Source organism: Mytilus edulis, chromosome 8 (assembly GCF_963676685.1).
Source record: "Mytilus edulis chromosome 8, xbMytEdul2.2, whole genome shotgun sequence".
In the NCBI taxonomy this organism is placed as follows: Eukaryota; Metazoa; Mollusca; class Bivalvia; order Mytilida; family Mytilidae; genus Mytilus; species Mytilus edulis.
The window spans coordinates 18,083,698-18,096,379 of record NC_092351.1 but is presented as its reverse complement, the minus strand read 5'-3'; the positions used below and the strand labels follow the sequence as shown (position 1 = coordinate 18,096,379).

Genomic DNA, 12,682 nt, shown 5'->3' with positions numbered 1-12,682 from the left:
TAATAGTGTATTCTACATTGTCGCTTACCTACCACTGGTGAATTTATGGGAAAGCTTTTTGTAAAAGTTACATTATTCTATACAGTTATTAACTATTTAGTTTATAGGTAAGCTTTTAATAAAAGCTACATTTTTCTATACAATTATTAACGGTTACTGCGCTACCTATATTTGCCGTCTTTGCCGCTCGTCTTTATGACGTGAGTTTTTCTATGATAATGTGTTTTTCAATTTGTTTGGATTGTACTTTGACACGCAGGATGATTTATAATAGAGCATAATCGGTAAGAATATATTTGATCCGATTTAAACATTATTTATTTTCTATATGAATTGTAACAATGTCCTGAAATGCAATTGATTAAATATTTTGTAAATTTAAAAAAAATCATGTTTTTTTATCTACTTATTATTGAGTGAGGAGTAATTAAAACACTGTATATTATTTTTATGATTTGCTGAGAATTGTATCGTATACATCAACATATTAAGGAATCTGTTGATACGCATACTTGACTTTTTTCTGATTTACTGTTTGGACCAAACAAGATTGATATGATATCTAATTAAACAATAGTTTATATAGCCTTTATTTGGGTTTATGTGACCATCTACTTTGCGTAATGTATGTTTTTGACTGTTTTCTGTATGACAGTGCGTACTTTTATATTCTTTCAAGACATCAGAAATTACATATTGTAATGTTGTTTTTTTTGTAATGTCAATTGGCTGATCCTGTTCCACTTATGACACCGTCATATTACTCCTATGAAATATCTTGTTGTCATTTGGAGAACGTGTTATTTGTGATTATAGTAATATCAAGTGATTAAGTGGATAGTACAGTAATAGACAAACCTCGATAAGAAATCTGTCTTGAAATACCAGTTGATTGCAAACCAGTTGGTGAATCTTCCTCATTTACTTTCTCGGATTTATAAATACCTTTAAAGGGGGATAAATGTACATATCATTATCAGCTTTTCTAAATACACAACAAGTAGTAATGCCAAATCATGATAATATATTTAAAATAATTACTTTTCTGTACGTAATATTTATATTTTTTAATATTATATTTTGAAAACCAAAAGAGGTTTAAAATACGTTCTAGTTTGTTTCGGTTTTCCATCAGATTTAGAAACACTTTGTGTTTAAAGCGAATGTATAAGAGGGTTGGTTTTAATTTCGATTGACTTCAATAGAAAATAGAACACACCCGTGACATCATGGGTCTGTGACTGAATTCAGTACCATTTATTTTCAGCCTAGATTTTCAGTATTTGTATTGTCATTTGATAAAGTCAACAGTTTTCTCCACTTTCAATAAGTCTTTCTGTTTGAATCCGTCCTTGTTTTCACACACTTGTAGATATATTTTGTTGGTCATTGATTGAATTTATTACAGTCAATTCCTGTTTAATGACCAAGTTCAGCTGTGATAATGACCCGTGTATATAGCAAATACCAAATACACCGTTTACGAACCGGCTAACATGTGACATATACATATGTTTCGGTATCAGATTCGACAGGGCACTTGCTAATAATTGACAATAAAAATTATATGGAAAAACAGAAAGGCCTTGAATGGTATGCATTTTAATCCACACCCTTTTCATATATTAGTTATAATTTCTACGTCACTGATGGTTTAGCTAGACCAATATCTAATCAAACAATCAACCAAGAGTTCTGTAAATATTTTAGATTAATTTTAAGTTTTGTTTTGTTAAAATGAGGTCTCGAAGAGAGATATGTAAGTTATTTTTTAAAGAACGGCTAAGCGCTTGATGATTTTATACACATATCATACAAGTTAAATCACCTAGCTTCTTTTTTAAAGTGTCACTCAAGTCTTTTCTTCCACACTCGGTCAAAGCATGACATATTTCGTCGATCATTTCTGGTTGTATTCCTCTGCGTCTTTTCCATTTAATTAGCATAGTGGTGGCTTGAACTACAATACTCGATGGATTTTCTTCTTTTATTTCGTCTATTTCATTTTTGTTGAATTGCAGTCCAAAGGCAGCATCTTTCCAGTTAACACTCAACCCATACGCAAGACAATGCAGAAAACTATCAGGGAGAATATCTGCAAGTAAATCGATGCAGATTGATCTTTATATGTCTTAACAAAAATATTAATACTAAAATCACATACGCCAAGCATGATTGTGGAAGAACGATTTCTGAAATCTACAATTCAATTAGTTACTTGAAACAATACACGGCTATCATAGTTTGAACGCGTGTTAATCGCATGGGTTCATTGAAATCATGAAATATGAATTATTTATTCATCTTAAGTTTAAAAAAAAACACTTTTCGTGACGTTCAATTATTAAAAAGGATTAAACATTTGCATGTTACTATTACCATGTTCTTCTGTAAAACTGCGGTCTAAACTTTCTTTGCTTGGGCTTCGTTCGTATCTTGTTTGCGACTCTTTGGTATCTACAATGAAATTGATAATCTTAAATGAAAATGATTTTATCTTCTACTCAAGCTGCTTTTTTTCTGGATGTTATTGGTTGCCATCAGTCTCAGTCATAGCTGTTTTCAGTTTTAAGTACACAACTTTTCTTGTTTGATTTCTTTCATAATTTTTTATCCCAGGATCTTTAATTACTTACTATTATTCGCGTATTGTTACTTGTTCATAAAATGTAAAGTTTAGGAAAGAGTTAAACTTTTTAAAAATTGCCATGTATGAAATATTCTCATAAAATTATGCTGTATATCTTTTTATTATATATTTATAACAAATAACTTATAAATATTACAGTATGATAATAACATTAAATTAACATAAATTCAATATTTTCCGAAATAGTGTTTAGCAGGCTGAAAAAGTTATCACATGCTACCGTCTATTATCATTGGCCTGCGCAGGGCATTTCGGCGTTACTTGGCAAATTTCGGGATTTAGTTAGAAAAAATATCATACATTAATGTTCTCTTTAAGTTGCATTTTATAAGTATTCCTAGGAGCACCTGTATATACATATTTGGGAGCACGATCAAGGAATAAATCCGTTTATCATATACTTAAAGAAAATAATGGTTTAATTGTACCCAATGATAAAACTAGTTTTTACATAAAATTGAGAATGGAAATGGGAAATGTGTCAAAGAGACAACAACCCGACCATAGAGAAGACAACAGCAGAAGGTCATCAACAGGTCTTCAATGCAGCGAGAAATTTCCGCATCCGGAGGCGTCCTTCAGCTGGCCCCTAAACAAATACATATACTAGTTCAGTGATAATGAACGCCATACTAAACTCCAAATTGTACTCAAGAAACTAAAATTAAAAATAATACAAGACTAACAAAGGGCAGAGTCTCCTGACTTGGGTCAGGCGCAAAAATGCGGCGGAGTTAAACATGTTTATGAGATCTCAACCCTCCCTCTATACCTCTAGCCAATGCAGAAAAGTAAACACATAACAATACGCACATTAAAATTCAGTTCAAGAGAAATTCGAGTCTGATGTTAGACGATGTAACCAAAGAAAATAAACAAAATGACAATAATACATAAATAACATCAGACTACTAGCAGTTAACTGACATGCCAGCTCCAGACTTCAATTTAACTGATTGAAAATTAGTCTTCATCATATGAATATTAGGCACAATCCTTCCCGTGAGGGGTTTAGTATCATACCATCATAACATATATGAGAAGAACATAACCCGCGTCATGCCAACAACTGGTTTTTAAATAAATGTGTTTAGTTCCGATGCAAAGACCCTATAAGTTAATCAATATTAACGCCAAAATATGCAATCTTTAATGACCTGATCACAGTATCGTAACTATATCCCTTCTTAATAAGTCTATCTAAAGGTTTTGTTAGCTTCTAAGGTAAATACTGACATTTTTGTTCTTTATAATGAATATTTCCATAAAGTATCGGATGTGAAATACCTGAACGTTTAAGAAGTCTGCATGTTGAGCTATATTTATGAATGATGTCCTTATTTGTATGATTATGTATTTATTCATTAAATTTAAAGAATTGCCTCAGCCGTGTGATATGACTTTTGTTATCAACTGCTTCCGGTTTTTATCAACTGCTTTTCTGTAACGTTATCGCAAGACATTTCGAGGTTATTCGGCAAATACCGGAAAATACCCCTAAATGTTACGTTTTAATGTGTAAAACATAACACAGTTGGATAAAAAAAAAAGTATTAGAATAAGGGAAATATATAATATTTAAAAGTGCAAAACAATTATTACAACAAAAGCATTTTTTCAAAGTTGTAACAATAGTTTTTGTCTTTATGTCTTCTGCTGAAATATATGATAAAAAGAACATAACATGTCATTTTTTATATCAGACCCCTGATCAACCCATGGTCAAAATCATCACTCGAGCCTGTCGGCTCTCGTGCTGATATCATGAACTAGGGCTGATAAGGGGTCTGATATGAAAAATGCCATGTTATAATCTATATATCTAGTATATACAAAAAAAATTATTATCCTAGAGTCTTAAACGTTACCTGCGTGGGTGCTTTCATGTTTTCCTTGAAACTTTTCAAAAGCAGCTTCAACAGCAGTTTCTATCACAGCCGGTATGTCCTATAATAAAATATGTTCGTATAATTATAAAAATAGAAAGATGTGGTATGATTGCTTATGATACAATTTTTATCAGATATCAGATGACTCATTAATTAACAGCTATATATCACCGTTCGACCTTCAATATTACGTATAATCTATACTAAGAAGTCAGCTATAAGGGATTCCAAAACGAGAAATGTAAAAGAATTTAAACGAGAAAACTAACGGCCTGATTTGTGTAGAAATAGTAATCAAAGGTATCATGATTATATTTTAATACGCCAGACGCGCGTTTCGTCTACATAAGACTCATCAGTGACGATCACATCAAAAAAGTTATAGAGCGAAACAGGTACAAAGTTGTAGAGAATTAAGGACCCAAAATTCCAAATCAATTGTGCCAAATACAGCTAAGGTAATATACTCCTGGGATACGAAAATCCTTAGTTTTTCGAAACAATCAAAGTTTTGTAACAGGAAATAATGAACGATAACCATATTTGATACATTTGTACACAGCAAAAAACGAAAACCACTAAATTACAGACGTCTGACAGGCACATGAGCAGTGTTTAGTTTTAGTGTAATTCAAAGATTTGGGCAAACATATTGAACGGATGGCTACAGATTATGTTTTAGATTCAGGTGAACAATTATCAAAATTTAGTGAAAAAAAAACATGATAGAACAAAATTTACTGTCCAATGAAGGCTAAATAGTGACCTTTTATCATAACTTCTGTTTTACCCCGGGAATTGACTTTACGAAGAATGACAATAGTTGTCATTGTCTTGGTTATTCATTTTCTTGTATCATAGTGATTGGAAACATGATATAAATTTTCTAAACATTAGATGGTGATTTAACGAATTCCAGGAAAAGCTCGTAAAATCGTGGTACAATTGGGCAAGTGTTGAAACACAGAGTCTTTTTTAATTCGCATCAGTGCGTTTCTGTGAAAAAAAGTATAAAGACAAATTTAGAAAGTATAAAACTTTACATTCTTGCTACATATCACAATATTTCCGACTGTGTATGGTTGTAGTTGCTGCTCGAATGAATTCCTATAGACCTCTAATAGTATATATGTGAGATACACATATTGTGTATCTTGGTACAAGCATTTACTTTTCTAATATTCGTTCCAATTAGTACCAAAAAAAATCTTATTTATTTTCGTCAAATTAAATAACGTAACATATTATTAATTTTGGTGGGGTTCGTGTTGTTTATTCTTAAGTTTTCTATGTTGTGTCATTTGTACTATTGTTTGTCTGTTTGTCTTTTTCATTTTTAGCTATGGCGTTGTCGGTTTATTTTCGATTTATGAGTTTGACTGTGCCTTTGGTATCTTTCGTCCCTCTTTTATTCAAAAGATGATTGTATAATGATTGTATAAACTGTACATGTATATGTGTGTTTGGCTTACGTGTAAACCAAAATCTCTGAATAGTTAAATTATTACCGTCTCTCTCTGGGCAGAAAGCAAAAGTGATGTTTGGAGCTGTCTACATATTGTTTCGTCTAAAGTTCTGACTTTAGCATCTTTTAATTTCTGCCTAAAATCCTCTTCTCTTCCACATGTTTTAGCGAGAATCATAATGCATGCTTCAATTTCTTCCCTATTATCGCAGTACTCTTTATTGGAGACTGTTCCTTTCGTTGCATGACCATACGTGTTGTTTCTAAACTTGATTAATTTCTCCAGCGAATATCTTTCTTTGGAATGATCCGGTACAACATTAGAGAAGTTTACTAATAAACATCTTGCAAGTGTTAGGTCAAGATCATCCCGTTTTAATTTAGTACTAACGGGACAGCAGCAATGCTTTGCCCGATTATGAGCGTTGTGGTTTGGGTGCTTTTTATTGATATCGAAAAGAATGTCTAACTGAGAGGGATGTAGAATTCTACTCGGTGGGGAACCTATTGGTTTTTTTGCCTTGGTTGGACATGAACAGCAGGTGATGTTGTTATAACAGAGATGATAAATGTCATGCTGATTATTTTCGATGAACTGGATAAGGTTGAGGCTTTCATTAGTTAAATGCAGATCAACTAATCCCTGGAAAACTTCATTTGTATCATCTACGATCAGTGTGGAATGTCGATAAAAATTTTCTCGCTCTTGCTGTTCCATATCTTCATTTCTAAAAAAAACATAAACACATACTTAAGATAAACTTTTAATGGTACTTAACTTTGATTAAAAAAACACAATCTAAGATATCATCTTGCATTTTGAATGGACTTTCCCTGTCATCGTCAAGTCTATTTCGTTTTCAAGTACTAAATTAAATATTTAATGTAATACATGTATCTGATTTTGTTCATTTTCTGATAAACATATACCATAATTTTTAAGATAAACAGCAACACAGTTTGACGAAAGGTTGTATGTATTCCTATAGGCGCATGGCGCACTGTTGTATTTCTGGTAATATAGTGCAAACAGCAGCTAGTACTGAACACATACAGAAAAATTTTATGCATACTTTAATTGAATTCATCATTTAAATTATTTTTGCTCTTGATTTAAGGGAAGCAATTCCAGCTTAAAATGTTTACAAATTATACATATTTATATTACAGATCTGTTTTAAATGAGAATTTCACAATTAACATATTAAAACCACCACTTATGCAATGATGTAAAAGAACAACACAAAAAAAAAAGAGAGAAATATTTTTATAAAAACTTAAAACAACCTCAGATCTCAGAATAAATAATCGAGTTAATATATATTCTTTGTATGTTTATAATCTTGTATGAATATCGTTAGTGCTTCATAAGCCTCTAAAGGCTGGCTGATATGGTATACCATTGCTAATGTATTGAAATGTAATTGTAATTTCATGTATCAGGTTGTACTTTAAATAAAATAAAATCTAAAATCTATAGTAATTAGGGATTTCGTTACCTCAAAGTACTTCAAACTTTTACTAAATTCTTACTTATATATAAAGATTCAGTTTTGAAGTTTTCTTGTATCTGTAAAATACTTAATTCAAACGGTATAGCACATTTTCATTCTTACAGAGATGTCGTTTACCGTGCCCAGATAGAAATGTTCCTGGTAAACTTATCGATTCTTCAAGTTAACTAATTGTTTTGTTCATATAGGTTACACATTACAACACTGTGATTAGATCTTTGAATAATGATTTATTTTGTTTTAAGCTGATTTTTGTAAATTTTGTAATATTAACCAGTAAATTTAAAGCAAATTAAACAATATTATCATATACATATGCACTTTTATGAATCAACAATATGTCGATACCTGTACATTGGCATTGTACAAAGGCGTACTTTTTTATGACTGTTTGTGACGTCTTTAAACTTAACCAATTGGATGTAGAATGTGTACTGATTGACAATTTAGTCTTAGATGTATGATTTGTTTATTAGTTGTTTTGGCTTTGAAATAGCTGTAGTAACTGCGAGTACTCTCAGATCTGTACTCTGTTTAACTGATTTTCTTAGTTTGTTCTTATGTTGTACTATTATACTACTTTTTCCCAGGTTATGATATGGTTGGGATCAAGCTTTCGTTATAAACATCGCTTCATGATGTATGTTTGTGCACCTTTCAAGTCTGGAGCCTGTAACTTAGTGGTTTTCGTTTGTTGGTGTGTTACGTATCTGCTTTACATCCTTTTTTTGTACATAAGTTAGGTCGTTAGTAAGCTTGTTTGATTTCTTTTTACATTTGTCTTTTCAGGGCCTTTAATAGCTGAAAACTGGATATTTGCTATGCTCTTTGTTAAAGGTGGTACAGTGACCTATGGTTGTAAATTTCTGTGTCATTTGATCTCTTGTGACATGCTGTCTATTTGTCAATTATACCAGATCTCCTTTTTTTTATTATTTATATTAAATACTGCCTTTTGATATACCTCAATAGAATGTGCTTTGATAAACATCAATAGAAGAGGGACCAAAGATACCAGAGGGACAGTCAAACTCATAAATTGAAAATAAACTGACAACGCCAAGGCTAAAAATGAAAAAGACAAACAATAGAATGCACTTCGATCAACATCAATAAAATGCACTTCGATAAACATCAATAGAATGTACTTCGATTCTATTTATCAAATTGATTGTAAATTATTTACATTTCATATGTTATAAAGTTTTGTTTCATGAATTACATGTTGTATATTCAACCTTCTACTACCATTGAGTAATCAATCATCTACAAATCTTTAATTTAGCAATACCACGGTGGGTATGGTTGTCCTGCGAGAGAACGTTCTGTGCTGGTGATTCGGTCCTGACGGGTGCTGGTGATCAATGAAAAAATGTAAACAAAGACGAAAATGATGATTTTAGACGTTTTCACTCATAAAAAATGGAAGAAAACAGTTGAGATTTTTCAATTTTGTTTCTTATGGGTTCATATATAAACCATTAACAAGTTGACCCTCTAAACTGTTTCAGTAAGCGTATGACAAAAATGCTCATTTTCAGAAAATCTAGAAGTGAAAAAATAAAACAAAAATGCTCATAGAGTCCGCTTTCTATACAGTAATCCACACGACAAAACTATTTTGTGAAAAAAACATTGCAATGTATTGAAATTAAGCATTTTCTCAATTTATTCATGTCCTGATACTGTGCTGGTGGGTTCTGTCATTGTGCTGGTGGGTCCTGATACGGTGCTGGTGATTTTGGATAAGAAGTTGGTCATATTTGAAACAAATGTTACATAATCAATAAAATTGGGCAGATAATTGTTGTCAATAGGATCTATGACTCATATTTTAGCTCTTGTGCATCCATTTGGCTGTTTAATATGTGTTTTCAAATGATCGTAACTTGTATTACATAATTACATAAAAGGGCAACATCTTTCGTCCAATATAAGATAACAATATATAGTATCTAAAATAAGAATATTTTTATTAAGATACTAGAACACACCCGTATATCGCGGATCCGTGACTGAATTAAAGTATATAACTATGCGCAAGCCTTATTTTAGTATTAGTATTGTCATCTGATAAAGTCATGCTGATTATAAGATACACAGTTTTCTCTGCTTTCAAATCTTTCTGTTTGAACCCGTCGAACTGGAACTTATCAAATTATTGATAATATTAATTATTTGGAAAACAAAAGGTCCTGGAATGGAGTATTTTTTAATCAACAGCATTGTATATTAGTTATAAATATTGAATTCTTTGATTCGCTGTTTTACGTCATGCCCGCTAACAAATTGAAAACTGTACCTATACGCCTTACTTTAGTCCAGATTTTTAGTATTCGTATCGTTATCATAGAAAGTCTAACTGATTAAAATACTACAATAGGTAACAATTTGACAGTTGAGTAGTGTCAACCCTGTGATTATGACACGTGTACTACTATATAGCATATTAATCCTGAATACACCGTTTGGTGGTGCGCCTGTCAGATGCGGAACGTACAGATAAGGTAATCGGTAACAGGTGAATATACTATTGGTATCGGTATCGGACTCGACCCGGAACTTCTTAATTATTGGCAATATTAATTACGTGGAAAACAAAAGGGCCTGGAGTGGTGTAATTTTTAATCTACACCTTTGTACAATATAAGTTATATATAAAGTTGATTTTTTTTATTCGTCGTTTTTACTTGATGACGGCTGACAAATTGGACCTCGTTATTTTAATATTATAGATTCGTATTGTTATCTTAGAAAGTTTAACTAATTAAAATACTACAATAGGTAACAATTTGACAATTAAGTAGTGTCAACGCTGTGATTATGACCCGTGTAATACATATAGCATATTAATTCTGAATACACCGTTTGGTGGTGCGCCTGTCAGATGCGGAACGTACAGATAAGGTAATCGGTAACAGGTGAATATACTATTGGTATCGGTATCGGACTCGACCCGGAACTTCTTAATTATTGGCAATATTAATTACGTGGAAAACAAAAGGGCCTGGATTGGTGTAATTTTTAATCTACACCTTTGTACTATATTAGTTATATATAAAGTTGAATTCTTTGATTCGTCGTTTTTACGTGATGACGGCTGACAAATTGGACCTCGTAATTTTAGTATTATAGATTAAATGCCCCTTTCATTGATGCTTCAACAATGATCAAAGCCCATGCCGCATAGACATGTTTGTTAGCGCTCCGCATACCCCTCCCCACTTCCACCCAACCAACCCTCCTCATTTCATCCTTCATTGTTACAGTGTGTGATTTTACTTTGTACCAACACAACAATTTATCACATTAAATAATAACACAAAGACACACATTATTGAACAACGAATGTTCACAGGTACTGAAAGCTAGTTCAAAGCCGCATTTTCAACTAATAGATAAACCATGTTCTCATATACAAAAATCCCAATCGTGTCGATTAAAAAAGTCTCAAAACTTAAGTTCACATTTTAATGCTTGATGAAGCAGAACTTTAAAAGTGTGCAGTGAATCTTGTGCTCACAACAGTTATTGTCATAATTATACTTACATAAGACTTATAAATGAATTAAGAAGGTACCAAGAAATATTTTACAGTTCAATTTAATGATCGTGAATGGAAGGAAATGGTACGGAAGTTTACATAGGACAAAAAGAAATTGATAGTATTTTTTGGCGAAATACTTAAACGCTTCTTTGCATTATATAGTACAGCTCTTCTGTAAAAGCATACAAAGAAAAACTTTGATTGACTTGCTTGCTATGTTTGCTTGGATGTTTTCAAACAATAGGTAGGCGGAGTTTCAATACATACTGGGATTTGATTGAACAAATACAAACTGACAGGAATTGAAGTTAATGTTTATTGTCCAAACAAATTCTAGTATATAGTAAACAGACTACTTACCTGTCGTTTACAAACATCCAAACAATCATAGCAAGCAATTTGATCAATAGTTTGCTTTGCATATATTTATAGAAGAGCTGTAAATTCTAAAAAATTCTTGTTGTCGTAGATGATTAAATCCTCAACAAAATCTCAATAACTTTGTTAGAACGAATAAAGGTTTTAAATAAAATTTTCGTGGACTTTTTAGCTTCCACCCTGACGAGGCATGTTAGCTGTTCGTATGCTGTTGGACCTGACGCACGGAAACTTTCACATTTCTATCTTCTTTTCTGAAATATTTTACCCAGCTCATACTTGACAGGATTGTTATCCTAGTAAAAGATGTAACCAATGAATTGAACACAAGTTAAAAATTCCACATTACTATATAATTCTTTTTATGTGTCAATTTGTTCGAAAAAAGTCGAAAAGAAGAGAGTTTTTTTAATGTCATGATTATCTGTCGCTTTCTAGATCTATGCTGAGCATTTATTTCAGATGACATGGACTCCTCACCCTGGTGACCCTGCTGCCTTTCATAACTTTATCCATGTACATACATTAATAGATAAACAAAAGGCTGCAACTGGTATTTTTGTATTTAAAATGACTCGTTGTAACGAGAATATTTGTGGTGAATGAAAACTGTGGGGTCAACATCTTAAATTGCTTATAAATGTTGCTGGACCAAGTTTCGTTATCTGATCTGAATTTTCTGAAATGTACAAGGTAGATACATATCAGCCTTTTGATTTCTTTTACTCGGTAAGTTTTGCCCTAATTGCTTGAACTTTTGCAACATTAAAGCCGATTTCAATGAGTGTGTAGACAAAGGGAATATATTTGGTTATCTTGCTTGCTGAACAGAAAAGTCATTGTTAGGTTATGTAAACTACCCTACTTTAAGAGTAGACTAGTCCGACAAATGACACATCTTCTGTCTGTTGGACCAGGCTACTTCGAAAGGAGCGTAGTATACCTTACCTAACAATGACTTCACGGTTTAGCTAACAAGAAAGCTAACCAAAGATATTACCTTTGCCTACATACTCAATGGAATCGGCTGTAACTAAAAACTCGAATACATTTTAACAGACAGTGGTCATGTTTGTTGATGAATATTGTTTTTCCTAGATTCACTCTTGAAAAATCATTTGGTAATATTTGGTCAAGTAATTTCAGAAAAGATCTTTTTGCAACAATGAGCAAAGCCCATACCGCATAGTCAGCTATAAAAGGCCCCGATAAGACACTGTAAAACAATTCAAACGAGAA

The 12,682-nt window shown here is 32.1% G+C and overlaps 2 protein-coding genes across 5 annotated transcripts in view; both read right to left on the bottom strand.

The window, feature by feature from the left end:
• Positions 1-12,682, bottom strand: part of LOC139484982 (FHF complex subunit HOOK-interacting protein 1B-like) — a 626,211-nt gene that overhangs the window by 323,131 nt on the left and 290,398 nt on the right. The gene's annotated exons all lie outside the window — the stretch shown is intronic.
• The window catches only part of LOC139484978 (uncharacterized), a 131,245-nt gene that overhangs the window by 7,313 nt on the left and 111,250 nt on the right, over positions 1-12,682 (bottom strand). For both annotated transcript variants that reach the window (XM_071269044.1, XM_071269043.1), the window contains exons 2-6: positions 6,048-6,732; positions 4,519-4,597; positions 2,380-2,457; positions 1,829-2,095; positions 859-945 (exon numbers count right to left, since the gene is read on the bottom strand). In XM_071269044.1, coding sequence (XP_071125145.1) covers positions 859-945; positions 1,829-2,095; positions 2,380-2,457; positions 4,519-4,597; positions 6,048-6,722 — 1,186 coding nt within the window. In that variant the 5' untranslated portion in view covers positions 6,723-6,732. The remainder of the gene's footprint in view (positions 1-858; positions 946-1,828; positions 2,096-2,379; positions 2,458-4,518; positions 4,598-6,047; positions 6,733-12,682) is intronic.